At 41.4% G+C, this 23,994-nt stretch overlaps 1 protein-coding gene across 1 annotated transcript; it reads right to left on the bottom strand.

Annotated features, from left to right (window-relative positions):
* Positions 1 to 470: 470 nt before the first annotated feature.
* Positions 471 to 22,551, bottom strand: LOC139447497 (protein O-mannosyl-transferase TMTC4-like). Its single transcript, XM_071228896.1, has 17 exons — positions 22,284 to 22,551; positions 18,945 to 19,294; positions 18,638 to 18,857; positions 16,141 to 16,228; positions 15,757 to 15,869; positions 10,766 to 10,855; positions 9,685 to 9,840; positions 9,176 to 9,378; positions 8,460 to 8,640; positions 7,999 to 8,055; positions 6,826 to 6,897; positions 5,858 to 5,937; positions 4,713 to 4,823; positions 3,867 to 4,008; positions 1,861 to 1,975; positions 1,461 to 1,643; positions 471 to 911 (listed from the first exon to the last, which is right to left on the bottom strand). The coding sequence occupies exons 2-17, from the start codon at positions 19,274 to 19,276 to the stop codon at positions 736 to 738; spliced, it is 2,319 nt and encodes a 772-aa protein (XP_071084997.1). The 5' UTR covers positions 19,277 to 19,294; positions 22,284 to 22,551; the 3' UTR covers positions 471 to 735.
* Between the last annotated feature and the right edge of the window lie 1,443 nt (positions 22,552 to 23,994).

The raw sequence follows: 23,994 nt of genomic DNA, 5'->3' as shown, positions 1-23,994 counted from the left end.
GCACAAAACTCGCCAATACAGGACGTTGGCAATACTTCAAGGACGTAACTGCCCTCTTTCTTTTCACTATGCAAACTTGTCATTACCCATCCTTAACCCTCCTGGTTACAGAAACAGATCCATTAGCATCACATGCATTGTGTCCCCTAAACCTACCATTACACGGCAGCTGTTAAACAGTTTGAGGTGAAGCTGCTTTGTCAAGTTTGTTAAGGCACATTATACGTTTCAATGAAACATGCTTGCTGTAAATATATCTGAAAACTATATGCCTTAAATTGGCTCGGTTACCGCTACTAAGAAGGTAGTGTCTGCTGTTTCATTGAATTATAACCCTATCGATGATCTTGTTATTTATCATTTCATCAGTTAGTTTGTAATCAAACTTTCACCTTCTACCAGTAAACTGTAACTTTGTTTCAGTTGGTAGAAATGTTACTCAAAATCAAACATAACCAATTCACTGCGAGGTAGGATAGTTTATTTTATTGTTCCCATCTTTCTGTGAAGTGCCTGGAGATTTTTCAGGATAAGTGAATCTATACATGTCTCTCCCCCCTCTACTTTAGATAACTTCATCATTGTAAATCCAAAGAGAATGAAAACGTACTTCAATTGATTTGCTGGCACAATCTAGCACATCAACACACGAGCACACATATAACATTCACTGATTTTATTATAAAGGAACAAAGACCATACAAAACGTCGACTGCAATACAAGATAAACATTGTTTATATTATTTTCCCATCTTCCATAACCAATTGACCGACAGGTGGGATTTTCCCCATCTTTCTGTGAAGTGCCTGGAGATTTTTCAGGATAAGCGGGTCATTTGGCGCTAATTTCAGTGCAATCAAGTAGGCCTTCTCCGATTTCTCATTGTTCCCTGTCCGATAGTATAGTACACCTGAAAACACAAGGGCAACGATATATTTAAATATATACCAAACACGCAGCGTGTATCCAAGTTTTGAACAGGACTGCTTCAACTTTACTATGCAAATGGGTGTCCCTTTGATCGAAGCCTTGCACATATTTCGAAAGATTGAGGATTTTATAAAATGTGAAATGTGAAATAACGTATGTATGGATCATTGTTTCTCCTGTCTTAGTTATATTATACACACTCAAGAATGGAAATTACATTACTAGACATTTCTTTGCAATAATTCACCGTAGAAGCAACCAATAATGGCGTGGGTACCGAGAACATGAAAAAATGGAAGTGATGTTTGTTATGTCATGCTCTGAATTTTCTTGTCTAAGCTCCATTATTTACAGACCGTCGTGATATACCTGAAATAGTGCTGAGTGCGGCGTAAAACAACAAACAAACAAATATTCAGAAGGGTCTGGGTGATATCGTCTTGATTTATGTAATTGAGCTTTAGAAGTAACAGGGTTTCACTGTACATCAACAGTAAGGAATGTTGACTCATTAGTACAGTTGCCATACCTAGATTTAGATGTAGATACGGATTCTGAGGGTCTCGCTGGATGGCCACAAGTAGGTGCTTTTCACTTTCCTTGTACCTCTCTTTCTTTAGGTAAATATTAGCCAGGCGAAACGTCAACTCTGGTTCATATTTCAATACCTTCAGAGCCTTCTCTCCAACCTCAATAGCATGGTCGTATTTCTCTGGATGAAAGAAAGTAATTGGGTTATATATATGCGATGAGCGCAGTGTGTAAGGAAAAATTAGCAGACATGTCTCTGCAAGGTAAGCGTTTATGAAACCAATAGTTTTAGCTTGTTTTACTCCACAGATAAACAGAAGGAATATATGGAGTTACTAGAAATAAGAAATGTCAAATTGTACTAAGCATATGATGATAGAACCCTTGAAGTCTCTTACTTAGAACATCGAGAAGCTGGAGGAACTTCACCCAGGCTGCAGTGTGTGTTGGTGCACCCTGTGTTACATTGTGAAAGGCGTCGATGGCTTGTGTGTGGCGTCCCAGGTGCCAGTACTGGAGGAAACAAACATTACTGTGACGGCTATGGCAATATGGCCGTGGAGTTTCCCACCTCTATGAAATATGCTCTTGTCGAATGGATGTCATGGATCACGTTAAGAACAGTTATATCCAATGTTCTGAGCAATACACTTCATACAACAGTGCCACCCAACTTGCAACTACCTTCATATGAAAACAAATAAACAGAGGAAAGAGGTAGCATGGTATGGACATGATTGCGGATGCATGAACTATTCGTTTTACCTAAAATGTTGGTTTGTGTCTTTTTATCCCAATAATGACGTAATGTGACTGCATCCCTTATTCAGACACCCGTGAAGATTCCGGGGTAGAATAGGTCTTCAGCAAACCATGCTTGTCATAAAAGGTGACTATGCTTGTCGTAAAAGGCGACTTACCGGATCGGGTGGTCAGGCTCGCTGACTTGGTTGAAGCATGTCATCGATCCCAATTGCGTGGATCGATGCTCATGATATCAATCACTGGATTGTCTGGTCCAGACTCGATTATTTACAGACCGCCGTCATATAGCTGGAATATTGCTGAGTGCGGCGTTAAACAACAAACCAACCAAACCAACCAACTTATTCAGAATACATGTACAGTTATGAGAAAAAGAGGGTGCGGCAATACCGATTTATCCCAGTAAGTTATGGTCACAATCTTTGATAAACAATTACTAGTACAGTACGTGTATAGGTTTAACAGAGCATTGCTCAAGTAAATTTCGAGGTAGATCTTGACCAAAACTCTGGTATGAAGTGTAGCTTAAGTATATACCAGGGTATAACTGTATCCACACGACCCAAAAGAAACACACACACTGGACCATGACGTTAAGCTGTGTCATTCGATATGGAAGACGAGACTGTTCACAGAGCTCATGGCGGTTTGAATACCACCCCACAATGGGCGTCAGTTATTATCAGTATTCGACTGCAGACGAATGCATTTGAATAAACATTAAATTCCATTTCTCTATCATTTTGACCTCACATACACAAGCGATTAAACATAATGTTTTAATGTTTACGACTTTGAAACCAATTCAAAACACCTATTACATGAATGACACCTCCATAACCCTGGAATCAAACTTACAGTTTTGTTTTCATTATCGAGCCTAGCTAGGTTCCCATAGTAGTCATGCAGACAGAGAAACTGATCCCGAGTCAGAAGTCTGTCTTGCAACATCTGTTGGATGTTCAGCTCAAATAACATATTGAATTCCTTATTAACGAGACATCTCAAGCTGCCTCGATAATGCAACAAAATGGATGATGGAAATGTAATTATTGACTGTGATGCACTAAATGTAATGACGAGTAAATGCAATATGAAGAGCGTAGTGCAATCAAGACGCTTTTTTGTAGATTTGTCACTTTGTGGAAACGTTACTTCCTGCTCTATATTAAATCTGATTAATATGGAATTGCTTACAATTGCTTTCTCGATCCCTTGGTTTATAATCAGCACAAAATGTAAACACATGTAACTTAACTTTAATAGATATAGTAACAGATGAAACATAACATAAACATAACATAAACAGATATGAACACCCGTAAGTCATTGACGTCTTTAAATTTCGAAGAACCTTTTGTTTGAGAGCCTTTGCATCTTATTTTAAGTTTGTGGAATGTAGAACAACATTCACTTGTGACATCGTGTTTTCTCTCAAGCGTACATCATGGTTAACATATGACGAAGAATCGCTAAAGAAATCCTGGCAATGGTCCTGAACAGGCAATGTGAATGATATGATGGCCGTCAGGCACCGTACTATTCCGTGAATGGTGTTCCTCTGTATGGCAATCCTCTATTAACAAGTCGACATGCCATATGCTGTTAACGGAGATAACAACTGAACATGGACACTTACCAGATTGCCAAGGCTATACATGCAGTCTGTGTGCACCTTACAGTGCAAGAGAGCATTGCGAAAGCTGGCGTCGGCTGATTCGGTCTTGTTCAACTCTGCCTGTATAACCCCCAGGTTCATCCATGTCTCCACGTGGTCTGGGCTGGGAATATAGTGCATGCAGATTGAGTTTAGGTAACTGTAACGTGTATATGTAGGGACAAAAACCAAAAGGGAGGCAGCTCCGTTTGCGAAACCTGCGAAGAAGAGACTTATGCTGATAGACCAAGGTTTATTTTCAGGTGAATCCCAGATTCAAACTCACGATTAGGAAACACACTGTCAGGTAACGCCTTAAACCACTGGACTACCATGAGAAGAATCCTTGATGCATTAAGTTTACAGCTGTGATTATAAGATTTGTTTGTTTGCTGTTTAACGCCACACTCAGCAATATTCCAGCTATATGACGGCGGTCTGTAAGTTATCGAGTCTGGACAGACAATCCAGTGATTGACAACATGAGCATCGATCCACGCAACTAGGATACAATGACATGTATCAATCAAGTCAGAGCAATACTACCATCGATATTGAAACGCACGTGCAGTAGACATTCCTTCACACGACGGATCAGTGCGCACTCGATTTTCATTCTTCGTTCCCTTGGAAGTAAACAACCCAAGCTGCCTTTGAGGCGATGAATGTTAACAGTCACATTATCATCTCATTCTACCGGGTACCCATTCATTGCGGGGTGATCTGAGGCACAGTCAAGCAATGTAGCCAATGAACTTCATCAAGGCCTAGTGCAGTAGGCAGAACTGCTGACTGACAGTGTGTAGTAGGGCGAACATGGTACAGTACCTGACACTTACAGCTTTCTCCAGCAGCCCCTCCGCCTCAGCCAGTATGTCTTTGTCTTTGAGGATCGAGGCCAAGTTGTTGACCATTGCACTGACATATTGAGCGTTCAGTCTGAGGAAGTATGAAAATAGGTCAAGAAGTTAGAATATATTAGCATAGGTGAGGTGAAATGGGGTTTAACGTCGCGTCCAACATGTATTGCGACGTGCATGCCAATTTGTAGTGCTAGTCCACTGAGAAACCATGCCGCGGTTTATCATGAATACCCTACTCAGACACAGTAAACTGACTCCGAGCCGACCAGTTTTTGCTTTAGCCCCTTAATGCCGAGCGCCAGACAGGGTAACAACAAGTACCATCTTTTAACGTATTTTGGTATGAAGCGGCCAGGGATCGAACCCTGGACCTTCAACTCTCTGGGCGGACGTTCTACCACTTGACCACGGAGGTGGTCTATTAGCATAGAAAGAACGAATCAAGGATGTGTTATACACATCAAGTTGCATGCTTCAGCGCGTTAATCAAAAGTTTAAATATTAGAAATTCAAATATTTACCATTTAATAAAAGCGACAAAACCGTTTCCATAATTACAAGAAAACTCTGCTAAAAGCAGAGCCCTATGTACGATCTCCTCTGTATCATAACTTTGTGTTGATTGATAATTATTGAATAGTTATGATACAAGGTGTTCGTGAAAATGTAAGCGTATCCTGCCCCACGTGTGGCATCCGTCACAAACACACGGAAAGTCAAATTAAATGTCCACCTGAAAATACACGGGAACATTTGGTGCAAGTCAAAATAGGGAATTGCATCGGACATAATTTGTGTCATGTTCATTGTGTTTACGGATATGTGAACATATCCTTCCTCACCAGTGGCAGGAGTCACAAATACATGCAAAGGCAAGTCAATTGTTCAATTAAAAAATGCAGGAACATAAGGTACACATAGGGAATTGCATCGGACATTATTTGTGTAACTGATGCGTCAAATTTGTAAAAAACAATAACTTCTGAAGCAGAGCACCAACATTAAAAGTCTCGTTGATTCAACCATTTATACGTGATATCCTTTTCATTTTGGATCCATATCGGAAACTGTTGCACCTGGAAACATGGCGACGCTACTCTGCATACGTACTTCAAAGCCACCCTGAATTCATCAACAGCAATGTCAGTATTGTTGTTCTCCTTCTGTAGTCTAGCAATGTTGAAGTGGATCTGCGAACATGTGACATCGTCGGGTTACTAAGTGGTAGTGCCCCATCAACTACAGAGTATAACACTTGAAGCAGCAGTGTATCTCCATTCTACCATTACAAAAACGTGACAGAACGTTTCACTGCAACGAGATGTGATTGTCATTTGCGGAACCACATCACGTGACTTTTAAACACCTTTGGCGAGTGTTACGTCACAAAAGTTTACATAAGTCAATTAACGTGACGTCAGAGTTCTTAATATTCTATGAAACACGGTGTTCCATGCATATAACTTTCTCCCCTATTTTGCCTTTTACGCCCAACTGGAATATGTTAATCGAGACTGGTTATCCTCAGGCATTGACGTTGTATATCTACATGACAGGCTCAGAAAGGAAATGCTTTTTCACTGATATCTTTCGTGTCAATTACCAGTATTTCTCTAAATTATATTAGAATCGAAATGGAAAGTATGTAGAAGGTCTTTATCATCCAGTTACAATGACGTACAACTCAACATGTGCAGTAGAATACAACACAACACAATACAATAAAAATACAAGCGACAAAACACATGCCATCATCATTATATATCTCTACTGGAATCAGCGTCAATTTTGACTATATCATGATTTTGTGTTTATGGAATTCCCATCAAACAGTGATAATACCAGGTGTTAGATAGTACAGCTGAGGTATGATATTTCATTGTACTTACAAAAATATGAATGCTTTCACTAATATTTAAGATTATATTACCATGTTGTTGCCGTTGGTAATTTAGAATCTGTTTGTTCATATTTTCTTCATCAGATTGAATTGATTGAATAATATAAAGATTTCGTCAACCCATGCGCGTAATAACGATAGTGGTCACCCCATGGTGGTCATGCGGACTGCTACATACCTTAGCATTCAGCGGACACACTTTGACTCCAGATGTGAATAATGCCATTTCATCTCGGTATTCCCTGCTTCTCTGAAGAGAAAGATGCACAATGCTCGTACATTTGTAACTTATCAAATTGGTAAAGGACAATCCAGTAAATCATGCACCAACTTCTTAATCCTTACCTTTTATCCTTAATCCCAACTGTCAAGGTATAAGCATGTTTTGAGTGAACGTTTAACCAAACTGGGGGCAAGCATTTTGGCTTCTGTATTAACCTTTATACTATTTTGAGTGATTACAACGGGAGATTATTAGAGGTCACGTTGCTGTGGACAATGGTTCCAGTTCATCACAGCTTAGCTTCGGTGAGGTGAAATTGGGTTTAACGTCAGGTCCAAGATTATTGCAATTATATAGCGACGTGCATGCACGTGTGTGTGTGTGTGTGTGTGTGTGTGTGTGTGTGTGTGTGTGTGTGTGTGTGTGTGTGTGTGTGTGTGTGTGTGTGTGTGTGTGTGTGTGTGTTGTGTGTGTGTGTGTGTGTGTCTGTCTGTGTCTGTCTGTCTGTCTGCTTGCACTAGTCCGGACTGATGCCGATTTATAGTGCTAGCCCACTGAGATACCATGCCGCAGTTTAACATGAATACCCCACTCAGACACAGTATACTGACTCCGAGCCGACCAGTCCTTGTTTTAGCCCCTTAATGCCTAGCGCCAGACAGGGTAACAACAAGTACCATCTTTTAACGTCTTTTGGTATGACGCGCCCGGGATCGAACCCTGCACCTTCCGCTCTCCGGGTGGACGCTCTTCCACTAGAACACGGAGGCGGTCTGCTTATCTTCGTGTTAGCTTAGTGTGGGAGGCAGGCCAATGTGCGTTGGTGCGAGTGTGCGACTCGGTGTGGCTGCTTGTGCTAGTCCGGCTTATGTCGACGTTACAGAGCAAGCCGACTGAGATATCATGCCGCAACTTTACAAGAATACCCAACTCAGGCACATTACTCCCAACCAACCAGTCCTTGTTTTATTCCCTTATTGCCTAGCGACAGGCAAGGATATAACAAGCATCATCCGTTTATTTCTTTTACTCTCCGGGGAGACACTCTGTCAACTAGACCACGGAGGCGGTCCCAGTATCACAATAAATAATCACCACATATATATAATGATAGTGAATGTAACTTACCTCATTAGAGCGAAGGACAAATACCAAAACAAGGAACATGAACACACCGGACATAACCTACAGAACAGAACACAATGTTGAAATCATCATTGACAGAACAGAATTTCAACAAAAAAGAGGGCGGTCGGGTACCCTAGTGGTTAAAGCGTTCACTCGTCACGCCGAAGACCCGGGTTCGAATCCCGACATCGGTACAATGTGTGAAGCCCATTTCTGGTGTCCCCCGTCGTGATATTGCTGGAATATTGCTAAAAGCGGCGTAAAACCAAACTCACTCACTCAACAAAAAAGCCAGACCATCCTAAGTTCTTTCATTGACTTCTATATAACTATTGGAGGCCAAAGTAAAACGACTATGCTGAAAACAGAATGTGTGTTACCTCCGTCCTGGGGAGGAATTTCATGTTTGTTCCCACCTCCCACTTAGTTACATGCAGAGGCTTACACGTTCACAAAGCTACCTGTTTTGCTGTGAGATGAACATGAATGCAGATCTGCCTTGCCCCGAGCACCACCAACATACAGAAGCCAGCACAGGACAGGTACAGGATCCTCTCTGCGATCACGAAGCCCACACGGAAAAACAGGTTGCTGGCGGGCAGGAAGGGAACTCCCAACACTGCCAGGGATGTTATCAGGATCCTGCAAGGTATAACACGGTAAAAGTACAACACTCTCTTGTTGCTAATGCTCGAATACATACATACATACATACATACATACATACATACATACATACATACATACATACATACATACATACATACATACATACATACATACATTTGAATTTCCTGAACTTAACTCAAAACGACCCAGCCATCCAGAAAACGTTGATAAATAAGAAGCAATATAAAGATATACATGCAAGATAATTACGTATTTTTTCTGTTAACAATGTGTTATTTACCACCAGGACACTTATAAATATAAGCGACAAAACCCTTTCCATATATATAAGAAATGAAAGGGTCGACTGTACGATTCCGACTATATCATGAGCATGTGGTTATTATAACTATCAAATAGTAATGACACCAGGTGTTCGCAAAAACGTGAGCGTCCCACAAGTAGCTCTCGTCCCAAACACATGCACTTACTTCACATAAACATGCAGTTACTTTACTAAATATTTCAAATGCATGTATATTGCACACATGCATATTAAACAATATACCTGCGATTTCTAGTGAGTTCACCCTTGTAGCAACCATAGAACAAGGCACCAAACCCAGTCCAGAGAGCTATGACTGCCAGTATTCTGGGATCAGCCAATGAGGTGATGACAGGTATACAGCCCATCGACCAATCACAACACAGCCACCATGGATTCAACAGCAACCAAGTGTTCATTGCATAAAGGTAGTTGTAGTTTAACATCTGAAACAAATTTGGAAGTCCTATTTTTATTCGAATCCTAACAAAAGTACTAATACCGATAATAATAATATGAGTTCATGATGTTCACGTACAAGTTCAATATCAAGTTACACAATTTCACAGCTATTTTGCCTTTTACGCCCGATGGCACCTGCTTCGTCGGATAATCGAGACTGGTTATTCTCTGGCGTTGACGGTTTATATGTGTATTCACATCCATGATAATGTGTCAGAAGGGATATGTTTCTTAGGGTATAGTACTGTGTGACATTCAAATGTTATCAGTAAACCTATACAGTATCTCACCTTCAACAGTGTGTCCTCTACCATGGCATGTGGATTATCATCCACTGAAAAGTTAGGTGTTGATGATCTCATTATCCACAGTCTACTGATGAGGAGTACCACACCAGTCAGTAGCAGGACGAGATGACGTTTGATGAGACCCAAAACCCATTTTTGCTGTAACCAACCAAGCAGATATAAAAACAAGCAGCCTAAACCGATTATCCATGCATCACCCATTGCATGTTTAGATTCCATTTGGGGAGCACGGGGGGCCCAGTCGTCTGAGGCGCCGCAATTCGCCAGAAACCTATGATTGTGGGTTCGAATCCAGGTTGGCCTCGATTATGTTTCTGGTTTGTCAGCACCATACCCGTGCTTCTGGGTTTCACCTAAGTGGTAAACGTCTGAGACCTGCATCACTTCGGGCTTTCCTCTCACATTAAGCTGACACGCCGTGATATAACTGGAATACAGTTAAAAGCGGCGTTAAACCCAACTCACTCACTCACTTAGATTCCATATGTTAAGGGCAATGTTACTTGGACATATACTCAGTCATATCACTATGTGTCACCTTAATGTTGGAGGAAAGGAAATAATGTTGTGTTATTAGCTTTCATTTTATTCGTTTATTGTGTTTTTAATGTGACTCTCCATCAACCCTTTGTTTCGGAATGCAAACAATTCAGCGGGGGTGTAATTTCTTTTAATGAGAAAACAAGAACCAACTAAACTAAAATATATACCAATGTTTGATTGTGGCTAAAATTGAAACAAACAAGAAAAGGTTGTTCGATGGTGATATATTTGATACAGGTTTCATAGTTCTGTTTTTGAAACTGAACCTCAAATGTATTCTTTCTTTTTCCGTCTGTTTATCATTTCAGACAGACAGACAGACAGACAGACAGACAGACAGACAGACCACATTTACCACCTTGACATGACCATGATATGACAAACTGGACATGGGCCAGTTTGCAGTTATTGTATAGAGATAGAACCAGTTCAAGCAATATGTTTAAGCAATATTATTGAGGACGAACAGTTCATATAATTCTTCACGGGGAATAAAAGTCATTATTTCTCTCACATTCACCTTGCTCTTGATGTGATTGCTTTTTAATGACATCAGCTGGAAAGGGTCGACTCTACACACAACGACGATGTCAAACACGCTACAAATACCCTGCAAATACAATATACATGTAAACGTGAGACATTGCAAGACGGTGTAACTAGCCTCTACACACAACGACGGTGTCAAACACGCTACAAATACCCTGAAAATACAACACACATGTAACTTGAGACATTGCTAGAGCATGTAACTAACAGCTACACACAACGACGATGTCAAACACGCTACAAATACCCTGCAAATACAACACACATGTAACTTGAGACATTGCTAGAGCATGTAACTAACCTCTACACACAACGACGATGTCAAACACGCTACAAATACCCTGCAAATACAACACACATGTAAACTTGAGACATTGCTAGAGCATGTAACTAACCTCTACACACAACGACGATGTCAAACACGCTACAAATACCCCCAAATACAACACACATGTAACTTGAGACATTGCTAGAGCATGTAACTAACAGCTACACACAACGACGATGTCAAACACGCTACAAATACCCTGCAAATACAACACACATGTAAACTTGAGACATTGCAAGAGCATGTAACTAACCTCTACACACAACGACGGTGTCAAACACGCTACAAATACCCTGCAAATACAACACACATGTAAACTTGAGACATTGCTAGAGCATGTAACTAACCTCTACACACAACGACGATGTCAAACACGCTACATATACGCTGCAAATACAACACACATGTAACTTGAGACATTGCTAGAGCATGTAACTAACCTCTACACACAACGACGATGTCAAACACGCTACAAATACCCCCAAATACAACACGCATGTAAACTTGAGGACGAAAGGGGTTCCTAGATGTAAAGGTATCGAAACATGGAGTGATAACTGTGTATTCATATACCCCCACATACTACGAAAGTATTTACGTTACTCTTTGCTGACGACGTTGTTACATTCTCAAGTACTGTGACCTTCTTAAGTTAATAAATCAATTAGAATTAGATTGCAATAATTTTAAGCTCAATATTAATATACATAATAGAAAGCTCATTGTTTTAAGGGCATGTGAATAGGCCTTCAGCAACCCATGCTTGCCGTAAAAGGCAAACTATGCTTGTCATAAGAGGCGACCAACGGGATCGGGTGGTCAGGCTCGCTGATTTGGGTGATGCATGTCCTCGTATCCCATTCCTTGGATCGATGCTCATGATGTCAATCACTGGATTGTCTGGTCCAGACTCGATTATCCACAGACTGCCGTCATATAGCTGGAATATTGCGGCGTTAAGCAACGAAGGACCAAAAGGACAAAGGCATTGTCTTCAGTAAAGCTAATAAACTTTCAAAAAAGGTCACATGGTGTTTCAAAGGCAAACCATAAGAAACAGTTACTTCTTATGAATATTAAGGTGTTACATTTTCAAATACGTTATCGTGGAAACATCACACTATTAATACAGCGAGTTAAGGGAAGGAGGTAATAGTCAGTCTCCTACATAATTCACACAATGTAAGTGATTTGTCATATAAGACATTCATTAAAATCTTTGATACCAAGTTTCCCCCGATTCTATCATTTGGCTCGGAAGTATGGGGGCTATATGAATCTAAATCGATTGAATTAGTTCATCTTTATGCGTGGGAAAGATTTCTAGCGACGAAGCAATGTACTGCAAATGTATTGGTGTATGGAGAGTGTGGACGTTTACCGTTATACGTTTCACAATATATTACAGTAATAAGTGCGTGAGTGAGTGAGTGGGGTTTAACGCCTCTTTTAACAGTATTCCAGTATTAACGCGGCGTGTCAGCTTAATGTGGGAGGAAAGCCCGAAGTGATGCAGGTGTTAGACGTTTACCAGTTCGGTGAAACCCAGGAGCACGGGTATGGTGCTGACAAACCTAGAAACATAATCGAGTCGAACCTGGATTCGAACCCACAATCATAGGTTTCTGGCGTGCCCAAGGCGCCTTAGACGACAGTAATAAAGTGTCAGATGAAAATACCTAAAATGTCATGTTACCGCTTACCAATGTTACACTATGGTTTTGTATGAAACTAACGCGAAGACCTTCCTCTATAAATGAGGTTACGGTCATTTAATGAACTATCAATGTGTCCCAAAAATCAAGATTCTTTATAATGTCACTAAGACAAACTTTTGCTGTTATATACATGGAACTGTGGATTATTGTTGATTCATCAAGTAAATGCTGCTACTAAAAGTTATACAAATCATTAATATCTACTGAAAGCTATCTAATGGATGTGAACCCGAGAAAGTCACTATCACAATTTAGATGTAGTCCACAGAGATTAATGATTGAACCAGGTAGGCACAATAATGCACCAAGATTGTGTACGCTATGTAATTCAAATTCAGGGGAGGATGAATATTACTTTTTGTTGGTATGTACTAGATATAAAATACTGATACAAATATATATTTAAAACGGTTCTATTTTGTTCATCCAAATGTATATACATTTGTTTCTTTGGTGAAATCTGTTAATATAAATATTATTCGTATCGTATCAATGTACTGATATATAAATGTCTTGTCATGTCAATTAGAAAGTAATTTGTGTGCACAGCATTTCTGCTTATACATTGTATTACATGTACTATGGAACTGTGGTCTTTCAGGATTGAGAATAGGGAGATTGATTGACTGAAGAATGACTGTGGATGTAGCTGCGATGGCAGATGTTTTTGCCCATGTCGTCTATTTCAGCTCATTCATACATGTACTGGGGTGGGAAACAGGATGAGGTGAAATGGGGTTTAACGTCCAAGATTATTGCACTTATATAGCGACGTGCATGCACGTGTGTGTGTGTGTGTCTGCTTGTACTCGACCGGACTGATGCCGATTTATAGTCCTAGCCCACTGAGATACCATGCCTCAGTTTAACATGAATACCCCACTCAGACACAGTATACTGACTCCGAGCCGACCAGTCCTTGCTTTAACCCCTTAATGCCGAGCGCCAGCCAGGGTAACAACAAGTACCATCTTTTAACGCCGTTTGGTATGACGTGGAGGCGGTCTACTGGGGTGGGAAACAGGATGACGTGTTTCGCGAACACCTGGTGTCATCACTGGTTTTCAATGATCCATTCACATAATTTTCAGCGCTAGTTGCCTTTTACTCCCAATTGAATCTGTTTCGTCGGTAATCAAGACTGGTTATTCTCTGGAGGACTTTTTTTCATATATTTGATATAGTGTTTTAGTAATCATATTGCAAATACCTCTCTAAAATTGGTATACTGTCTTAGTTGTTGAATACACAACGTGATCTCTGTAACCGATTTATACAGCTATTATACTTCAGTGATGTGTGTATGCAACATAAGGTTACATTTAATTTTCCCTGGGACATGTGGTTGACCCAGTTGTAAAAGTGTTGGCTCCGCACTACAGTGACCAAGATTCAGAAGGTGGACACGACACACAGACACATACTGGCCAGTACAGACACCAGAGAGAAGAACTCAGGACGATAACTGACCAGGGATGAAACACTGAATACACTTACTATGACAGTGATGCCCTGTTCCTTACAGAAGGTGGACACGACACACAGACTCATACTGGCCAGTACAGACACCAGAGAGAAGTACTCAGGACGATAACTGACCAGCGATGAAACACTGAATACACTTACTATGACAGTGATGCCCTGCTCCTTACAGAAGGTGGACACGACACACAGACACATACTGGCCAGTAGATACACCCGATGGAAGGACTCAGGACGGTAACTGACCAGGGATGAAACATTGAATACACTTACTATGACAGTGATGCCCTGCTCCTTACAGAAGGTGGACACGACACACAGACACATACTGGCCAGTAGAGACACCAGAGAGAAGAACTCAGGACGATAACTGACCAGCGATGAAACACTGAATACACTTACTATGACAGTGATGCCCTGTTCCTTACAGAAGGTGGACACGACACACAGACACATACTGGCCAGTAGAGACACCCGATGGAAGGACTCAGGACGGTAACTGACCAGGGATGAAACACTGAATACACTTACTATGACAGTGATGCCCTGCTCCTTACAGAAGGTGGACACGACACACAGACACATACTGGCCAGTAGAGACACCCGATGGAAGGACTCAGGACGGTAACTGACCAGCGATGAAACACTGAATACACTTACTATGACAGTGATGCCCTGTTCCTTACAGAAGGTGGACACGACACACAGACTCATACTGGCCAGTACAGACACCAGAGAGAAGTACTCAGGACGATAACTGACCAGCGATGAAACACTGAATACACTTACTATGACAGTGATGCCCTGCTCCTTACAGAAGGTGGACACGACACACAGACACATACTGGCCAGTAGAGACACCCGATGGAAGGACTCAGGACGGTAACTGACCAGGGATAAAACATTGAATACACTTACTATGACAGTGATGCCCTGCTCCTTACAGAAGTTGGACACGACACACAGACACATACTGGCCAGTACAGACACCAGAGAGAAGTACTCAGGACGATAACTGACCAGCGATGAAACACTGAATACACTTACTATGACAGTGATGCCCTGTTCCTTACAGAAGGTGGACACGACACACAGACACATACTGGCCAGTAGAGACACCCGATGGAAGGACTCAGGACGGTAACTGACCAGGGATGAAACACTGAATACACTTACTATGACAGTGATGCCCTGCTCCTTACAGAAGGTGGACACGACACACAGACACATACTGGCCAGTAGAGACACCCGATGGAAGGACTCAGGACGGTAACTGACCAGGGATGAAACATTGAATACACTTACTATGACAGTGATGCCCTGCTCCTTACAGAAGGTGGACACGACACACAGACACATACTGGCCAGTAGAGACACCAGAGAGAAGAACTCAGGACGGTAACTGACCAGCGATGAAACACTGAATACACTTACTATGACAGTGATGCCCTGCTCCTTACAGAAGGTGGACACGACACACAGACACATACTGGCCAGGAGAGACACCAGGGAGAAGGACTCAGGACGGTAACTGACCAGGGATGAAGCTGAAAGAACATATGTCACTGCATACAAAAGTGTTACAAACAAGTACACAGAGACAGCGAATTTCAAAAATATTATCTACATACAAGTTATAACAAAATTAATGTTCCCTTTCAGACTGCAGACAAGCTGTTGCAGTTGCGTCCAATGCGTCCAAGGACCTCATAATATCAATGAAACGCCACATAATTGTTTGGTTAGAAAGTGTACAACAATCGTTGTAATGATTGCATACACACAAGAAGCATCAATAATGTTGACAAACAAACTTACAGTCGAGGCAGGCCCTCGCGTAAAGGAGGAATGACAGAAGGAAGGTCAAGGCACAGAGCAGGTCAGCCCGACCCACGACTCCAGCAACCTGGAACAGAATGATGCCAAGGACATCTTGCTTAGTTTAATGTTTGATATATAAAGGTAACTTGAGATTCGAGTTTCTCCAGATCTTGAATTAGTGTATGTGTGTGAGCATCGGCGCAGCGAGAATACTGGAGTTTGTTCAGCCACATTGTCCTTTACAAAAAAAACAGTATAGAAAAAACAGGATCTCAATAAGGAGATAAATATATAAATGGATGTACGGAAATTTTTCATTTGAACACTCCGCCTTACGGCGTCGTGTTCAAATGAAATTTCCGTACATCCATTCAGCATAACATCACGCAAATCTTACAAAACGAAATATTTATCGACATTGTAACATGAACGTTAAATAAAATCGATATTTAGGAGGAACTAATTTACTGAGCGCATGACACAACAAAACTGTCGTTAGTAATACGTCTCCTCGTGCTCACCTTCGAAAAGATGCATGATATGGGGTGCCGCGAAACCGATCAATGGTTTCGAGGTACTCCAATAATGATGGTCCATTTTACGAAAGGGGTGGTCACATGTTCAAGCCCATTTCTCAGAAAATAAACAAACAACAGGAAATATCACAAATTTAATTCTTTATCACAGTTCCTAATCCTACTTGTAATTGGTAGTTATGCGTATCTATGCAACTCAAATAATCAAAATTAGAAAAGACGTACATACTGTTTGGCCCCTGTACAAGATAGTGTCAACTCGCCTGAAACTGAGGTGGTGACAAGAGACGTCAAACATGTGCGAAATTTCAGACATGCAGCTTAGCTGGGATGGAAAAAGTTGTTTACTGTTACAGTGGAAAAACATATGTGAGAGAGACCGTGGGAATTAGCAGAAGAATTAACCTGGAAATTATTCACGGGAGCAGTGGACAGTGGCAGGATATTTGTATCTTGGACAGGTACCAAATTACGTTCGTTAGCGAGCTGCTGCTGTCCCTGAAAAATGTTCGAATTATGTCGTTTTTGAGCCGAGCTCGTGTCAATGGAATACGACTTCAACGATTCATCGGTTTTGTGGCCGGTAATTTTGCAAATCTCTCGATTTTCAATACCTGCGTTTGACAGCAAACTGACGGCAGTTTGCAGTGTGAAATTCCCGGTCTTGGATAATGTTTATGCTGTGCTGATATGCCTGTGTATGGCAGCACGCAACCCAACAAAACTCGATTTTGAGTAAAGGTCTCCCTCAGCATTTCTGACTTCGGCATAAAAGAACCTCAGTCTCTCGTTCAGTTGAAAAGCAGGAAGCTCTTCGAACGTGGATTCAAAACCTCGGAAACCAAACCATTCTGGAAGTGAAAAGATTGCCTTGTTCAGGGTACAAATGTGACGGTAAGTGGGAGTAAAATATTCGTTATTATTACGGTGTCGTGTTTAAATGAAATTTCCGTATATCCATTTAGTATAACATTTCTGAAATCTTACAAAACGAAATATTTAATTTATGTTAAGATTTTGGTCAATCTCGTTATATTATTGCCAATTTTTGCGATGACACATTGGTCACGCTTTACATTGCTGTCATGGCAATGGTGTAAGGGAGGTAACTCTCGCTGATGTTGATCGAATCTGCGTAGGAAATTTTGGTATGTGTTTATGTATTCTTTTATGATTCAATGGCTGACGTCGAAATATTTTAACTGCCTGTAGATTTGGAGAGGTTCCCATCCACGATGTCCTGTACTGCTTTTTCATCAAGGGACGCGAAGCGGTCACTGGACGTTTGAACTTTGGGCTCTACGGAAACGCTGGCTGTACTTCCTAGTTCAGGGGCCATCTCAGAACGGTTTTCAGCTTCAACAGCTGTTGTGGGTTATAATAAGAACAAAATTAGGTGGGTGTATGAAAGTCATAACTATTATAGAGTTGCAATAAATGTTTTTACTATGTTAAAAATTGATTTTGTTCTGTTTTTTCCTTTGGCCAAGCCCAAGAAAATTACATTAATTATGATTATTGTTTTGTAATTAATGGAAAAAGGTAAATTTCATTTACCTTCAAATTCTTGAATTATCTCAGAAAATGTCTCGTCGTCCCATTCACTCAATATTTCATCGAAATCTCCGATGTGGAAGTCAGGGTAAATTTCAGTCTGTTCCTCCATGTTGATGATTTCAAAAATAGTTCCATTAATTAATGTATACATACACGGTGACGAGACCCCAAAAATTCAGCGATGTTATGCTCATTCGACAACACTTTTTAACCAATCAGATCAGGGAACATACCTACTTTTATGTTACAATATCTGTTAAAGAAGATGGTCGTTTCAGATGATACAAAAGAGGGCAAGTATAATTCCTATGTGTATTGAAAATGTGAAGATTGTGTATATCATGCACATGTTAAATTCGTCCCATTAACTAACTTGAGCTCAATGGACAGTTTGTACTCACACTCTCAGTGTGAATGGGATGAACAGCAAACAACACAGCACACAGGAGAGCAGCTCGGGGCGAAGCAAAAACAGGTCTGGAAGATTCCTGGTCCACCTGGTAACCAGACATGAGGACAGAGAATACTGCCAGGAAGATGACCGACACCAAGCCGTGCAGGACGATGTTGACAACGTGGAAGCCTTCAGGGTGCAGAGATCCTGACCATGCGTAGTTCCATCTGCAATGGAAAGATCCCCGTGGAAGTGATGCTGGGAACTGCAATGTGACGTTTTATGGACTTGTTGAAATATGTTCTAGTTCTCACCTGTAGGTCATCACAGTAAGTGGTCTGTAGGACATGTGACTCTTTCCATCCAACACCTGTCCCCAGAAATCATGAGTAAATATAGCTGTGAGTGGAGTCTCAGGTAATACATCTTGGTTGTTGATGATGGCCCATGTGTCGTCATACACAAAACCTGCATCATGGCTGTTCGCGAAGCACAGTACCGCCAGACAGAAGACGATGACAGATGCCACAGAGAAGCTGAGTTTGGGTACAGGCAGCGCATCATCCCACTCTGGTTGCTGGTAGCTGCTTACATAGCCATCGGTCTTGGAGGATCTACTTGACCATCTACCACTGCTTGCCATCATCACCACGAGTATGGAATTCTGTAGAAATGATTACATATGCAATCCCATATAATCACCATATGACAATACCACAAAATGTTAACCATAAAAGAAATCAGCAGTCAAATTTTGGAGCATTGTAAGCTTTTTTACGTGCCGGTAAATTTGCAATACACAGAACAGCTGTAACAGACACATCAGAATTCAAGAGTATGTTACACATGTAATGTGAAGAACTACAACACACATCAATACACAGACTTGGCAACACCCGTTGTCATTACTGGTTTTCATATATCCATTCATATAATTTCCATTGCTATTTTTGCTTTTTACAACCAATGGATCTGTATCGGTATATAATCGAGACTGATTATTCTCTGACATTGCCTTTTTATATTTCTGTAAAATGACTTACCTTCTGGCATTCAGATAATTGGAAAACCTAATCTACAGATAACTGCATTGTGTCATCTTTAAGTGGGGGACCGCCATATATTGTGGTTGCATAAAAAGCTGTAGCTGTGGCCTTGAATAGGCATCAATTCCACCGTATGTACACGTATATGAATGATATAGAATAAAATCACCGAGGGATTTAATACGAATCGTTTGTTCTTCGTATGGTAACATGAACAAAATATTCGCTACAAGCTGTTCAATATGAATTAGTGAGTACATAGATAGATTTGTTAGGCAATGACATCATGTGAAATGATGCATCACAATGTAAAAATGTTTGCATGTCACTGTCTTCATTTAGTGTCTAGCATACCTCTGCCAGGTAGTCAAAGTATACACGTTGCAAAGCAGTTTAAAACGTCATATGGTTTCACTGTGGTCAGGGGGCGGTAGGGTAGCCTAGTAGTTAAAGTGTTCGCTCGTCACGCCGAAGACCTGAGTTCGATTCCCGACATGGGTACAATGTGCGAAGCCCATTCCTGGTGTCCCTCACAGTGATATTGCTGGAATATTGCTAAAAGCGGCGAAAAACCATAATCACTCACTCACTCACTCACTCACTCACTCACTCACTGTGGTCTGTCTATTGTAATATTGAATTTTACATAATTTGGAATCCATGTCCGCTTCCCGTTTCATTCCGTATGTTCAATGTATGTGCCTGTGCGTCAGGTGGCACATACTTACTGTCGGCGTGTAACATGTTGTATTGATCGAATGCTCCTTTACCAACAGGCTGCAAGCTTGAGGTCGATCCTCCAATATTTGCTAGTTGTGATCTGTCCTCTCAGGGAGGTGAGGTGAAGTGAAATTGGGTTTAACGTCGCGTCCAAGGTTATTGCACTTATATAGCGACGTGCGTGCGTGTGTGTGTGTGTGTGTGTGTGTGTGTGTGTGTGTGTGTGTGTGTGTGTGTGTGTGTGTGTGTGTGTGTGTGTGTGTGTGTGTGTGCGTGCCGCAGTTTAATATGAATACCCCACTCAGTCACAGTCTACTGATTTCGAGCCGACCAGTCCTTCTTCAGACCCTTAATGCCGGGCGCCAGACAGGGTAACAACAAGTACCATCTTTTAACGTCTCTTGGTATGACGCGGCCGTGGAACCTCTCAAGGATACTTAATATTTGGCTATGTATGGTACGAGAAAGACATTTTGTTTGCATACAACGAAATTATTGAACAACCGAGTATCAATACAAAATACTTTAGTAAGGTGTTCACAAAGTACCATGACGAAGTCTTCATATGCCTTGGCTCTATATATGTAGGGTGTGGATGGAAGTCTCATATGCAAGCGTTAATGTCAGCAGACAGAGTGATTTATCTCTTTCAGCTGTCAGGTTTTTGAGGTCGTGTTCAGACAACAGAAACATCAGTTCCTTGATGATTTCTATTCTATTACTCTGGCAGCATTGTTAGAGATACATGTGTGACCGACCATGAGATAAGGGACCTTATGGTTGAAAAATCACATTTTCACTTTTAAATATATTCTAAAACTACAATATCGGAACTCTGAAATACAATTCACAAGCTCCAATTCATTTTTATTATAGAGATACATGACATCATGACATTGGACTCATTTCCGACTTATAACTGTTTAAGTAATAATTGCAGTTTTTAGACATAATGTCTGATGACATTGAAAAATAGACATGTATGCAGAAAGATTTTGACATAATGATTATATTACATTACGAACTAACGAGCGAATTGTTTTTGTACAGTACGCATACATAGCAATCTTCACTGAAGTAAGTTCACGTCAAACGTCTTTATGACTTCAAAACACAATTGTATCCTTGTACCCATAAGGTCTCTTTTCCCCTGGCGGGTCACATACATTATAAATTGTCCATCCGTCTCGAGGGGAGATGGGTTATATACTAACATAGAGGGAACATCAACCGATGTCCCCTCGAGGTATCGCTAGGCAAAGAACATATCTACCGCACACCTAATTATAGTTGGTCCGAATCCGTAGAATACTACAGTTAGGCATTTATCGACTTAGTTCCTTTTCCCATTCATCGAAGCAACAGGTGACAAAAAACAAATTTATTTCCCCTAGATCTACTTCATTCGGAAAATGTCGTAAATATCCGGAAAATGAGGTCTCACCTAATTAATTCTAGATACAAAATTACGGTTGGCATGTTTTAGATGTAATGCCGTCAGTTCGTCAATACGAGCTGGGAACACAAGAGTTGTACCTTACATGTACTTTGAAAATAATGAAATGGTTCTTAGCCAATCAGAATCCGGCATTCGTGTATAAGGAAGGTTAAATGTCATGATATCCCACTTGGTCATTTACCCCATAAAGGCGCGAGACATAGCCTTGAACTGTTATGTACACTATAGTTATTATTCATAATTCTTCTTGTCATAACTCTGTCAAACTTCCAGATGACTATAAAGACTCTGAGATACAACCAATCAGTGTTTGTATCACAGCGTTATTTATAAAACTAGGACAATGACGCATGTTAAAATCTTGAAACGTGTCCTTTAGAACACTGAGTGGGTGTCAGTTGGATCTATCGAATGACGTCATTTCTTACCTTGACGGGGTACGGGTGACAAGGTTGTCTGGGACGCCACAAATCACGTTGCAAGCCGTGCCAGGAGCCACACGTGGTGGGCTTGAATCCCTTGGTTTGTCAGCACAAAACTCCACAACCTGCGTCACTTCAACTTCCCTCCTATCAGGACGACACGCCTTTGAACGGATTGATGTACGTTTATTAATACCAATTACGTGGAATGCGTTCGAGAACAGTCACACAAATTGCAAACATAAGTTGTGCATTTAGTGCATTCTCGCGTGTATCGTTCAAACCCATGACACAAGAAACGTGGATTTGTGCAGTCGATACGGCACATATGTTCACACAACAATCTATATTGGACTCAATAGGACTCCTGCGACACAAACCGCTATGTGAATGGCTAGATTTTAGTACGTGAATTTACACCTACATCCGTGTGTAGACATATGTCTTGTTGGAGGATAGGTGTGTCATGCGAGTAGCAAGCATGTTATCGGGAAAGTAATTTGTTGACTCATATGACAACGTGGTCTTTTTGTGTCAGCCATCATTGCCAGACACAGAGGTACCGGTGTGAGTTGGAAACGCAGCATGCTGTATACAGATCAGTTACGTGGTAGCATCCCTTGCTTGCCGTAAAAGGTGACTATGCTTGTCGTAAAAGGCGACTAACGGGATCGGGTGGTCAGGCTCGCTGACTTGGCTGATGCATGTCATCGTTTCCCATCTGCGTTGATCGATGCTCATGATGTCAATCACTGGATTGTCTGGTCCAGACTCGATTATGTACAGACCTCCGTCATATAGCTGGAATACCGCTGAGGGCGGCGTTAAGCAACAAACGAACAAACGAACGAAGATGTTACGTGGTTGTCAAACAGCTATTATTACCCAATGCACCGTGTGTCGGGGCATGTCCGATGATTGAGTAAAGCTATGGCTGATAAAAGAATGCATCCAATATGTGTAACGCTTGGACACTTGACATGACATCAACAGATATTTTACCAGCCATTTCATATGCTGTCGGGGGCACGGGTGGTCTAAAGCGCCGCGATTCACTGTGCAGAGTTGCGTCCCTTGGGCATGCCAGAAACCTTTTAAATCGCCTCGATTATGTTTTTAGGTTTGTCAGCACCATACCCGTGGTCGTGGGTTTCGCCGAAGTGGTAGTCTGAGACCTGCATCACTTCGGGCTTTCCTCCCACATTAAGCTGACACGCCGTGATATAACTGGAATAATGTTTAAAGCGGCGTTAAACCCAACTCCCTCACTCATATGCAGTCGGAGACCTTCATCACTTTCTTTCTCTTCCAACACCAGACTGCGATGGACGCTGGCATGTAAGAAATTGGCGTTGAGTGCTGTTTACTGATGAAAGTCGGTTTAACTCGTTTCGAAATGACGGCAAAGAACGAGTTTATCGACGCAGAGGGGAACGTTTGGCTCCGGCGTGTATTCGAGGGGTCCATCCATTCGGCGGGGGAGGTGTCATGGTGTGGGGCGATATTTGTGAAGATCAGAAGACTGATTTGGTGATTATACAGGAAAACATGAACGCTGTGCAGTACAGAGACCACGTGTTGCAGCCAGTTGTGCTTTCGTTCTTACAAAACCAACAGCAGGGGACATTGTTTCAACACGACAATGCCAGGCCCTATACTGCAAGACTGACTCGCAACTAAACCAGCAGAACGTTGACGTTTTGCCCTGGCCTGCCCA

Source organism: Haliotis cracherodii, unplaced genomic scaffold, assembly GCF_022045235.1.
Source record: "Haliotis cracherodii isolate W230 unplaced genomic scaffold, xgHalCrac1.p SCAF_7, whole genome shotgun sequence".
In the NCBI taxonomy this organism is placed as follows: Eukaryota; Metazoa; Mollusca; class Gastropoda; order Lepetellida; family Haliotidae; genus Haliotis; species Haliotis cracherodii.
Note: the sequence above shows the minus strand (reverse complement) of the source record. Positions and strands in the feature narration are given on the sequence as shown.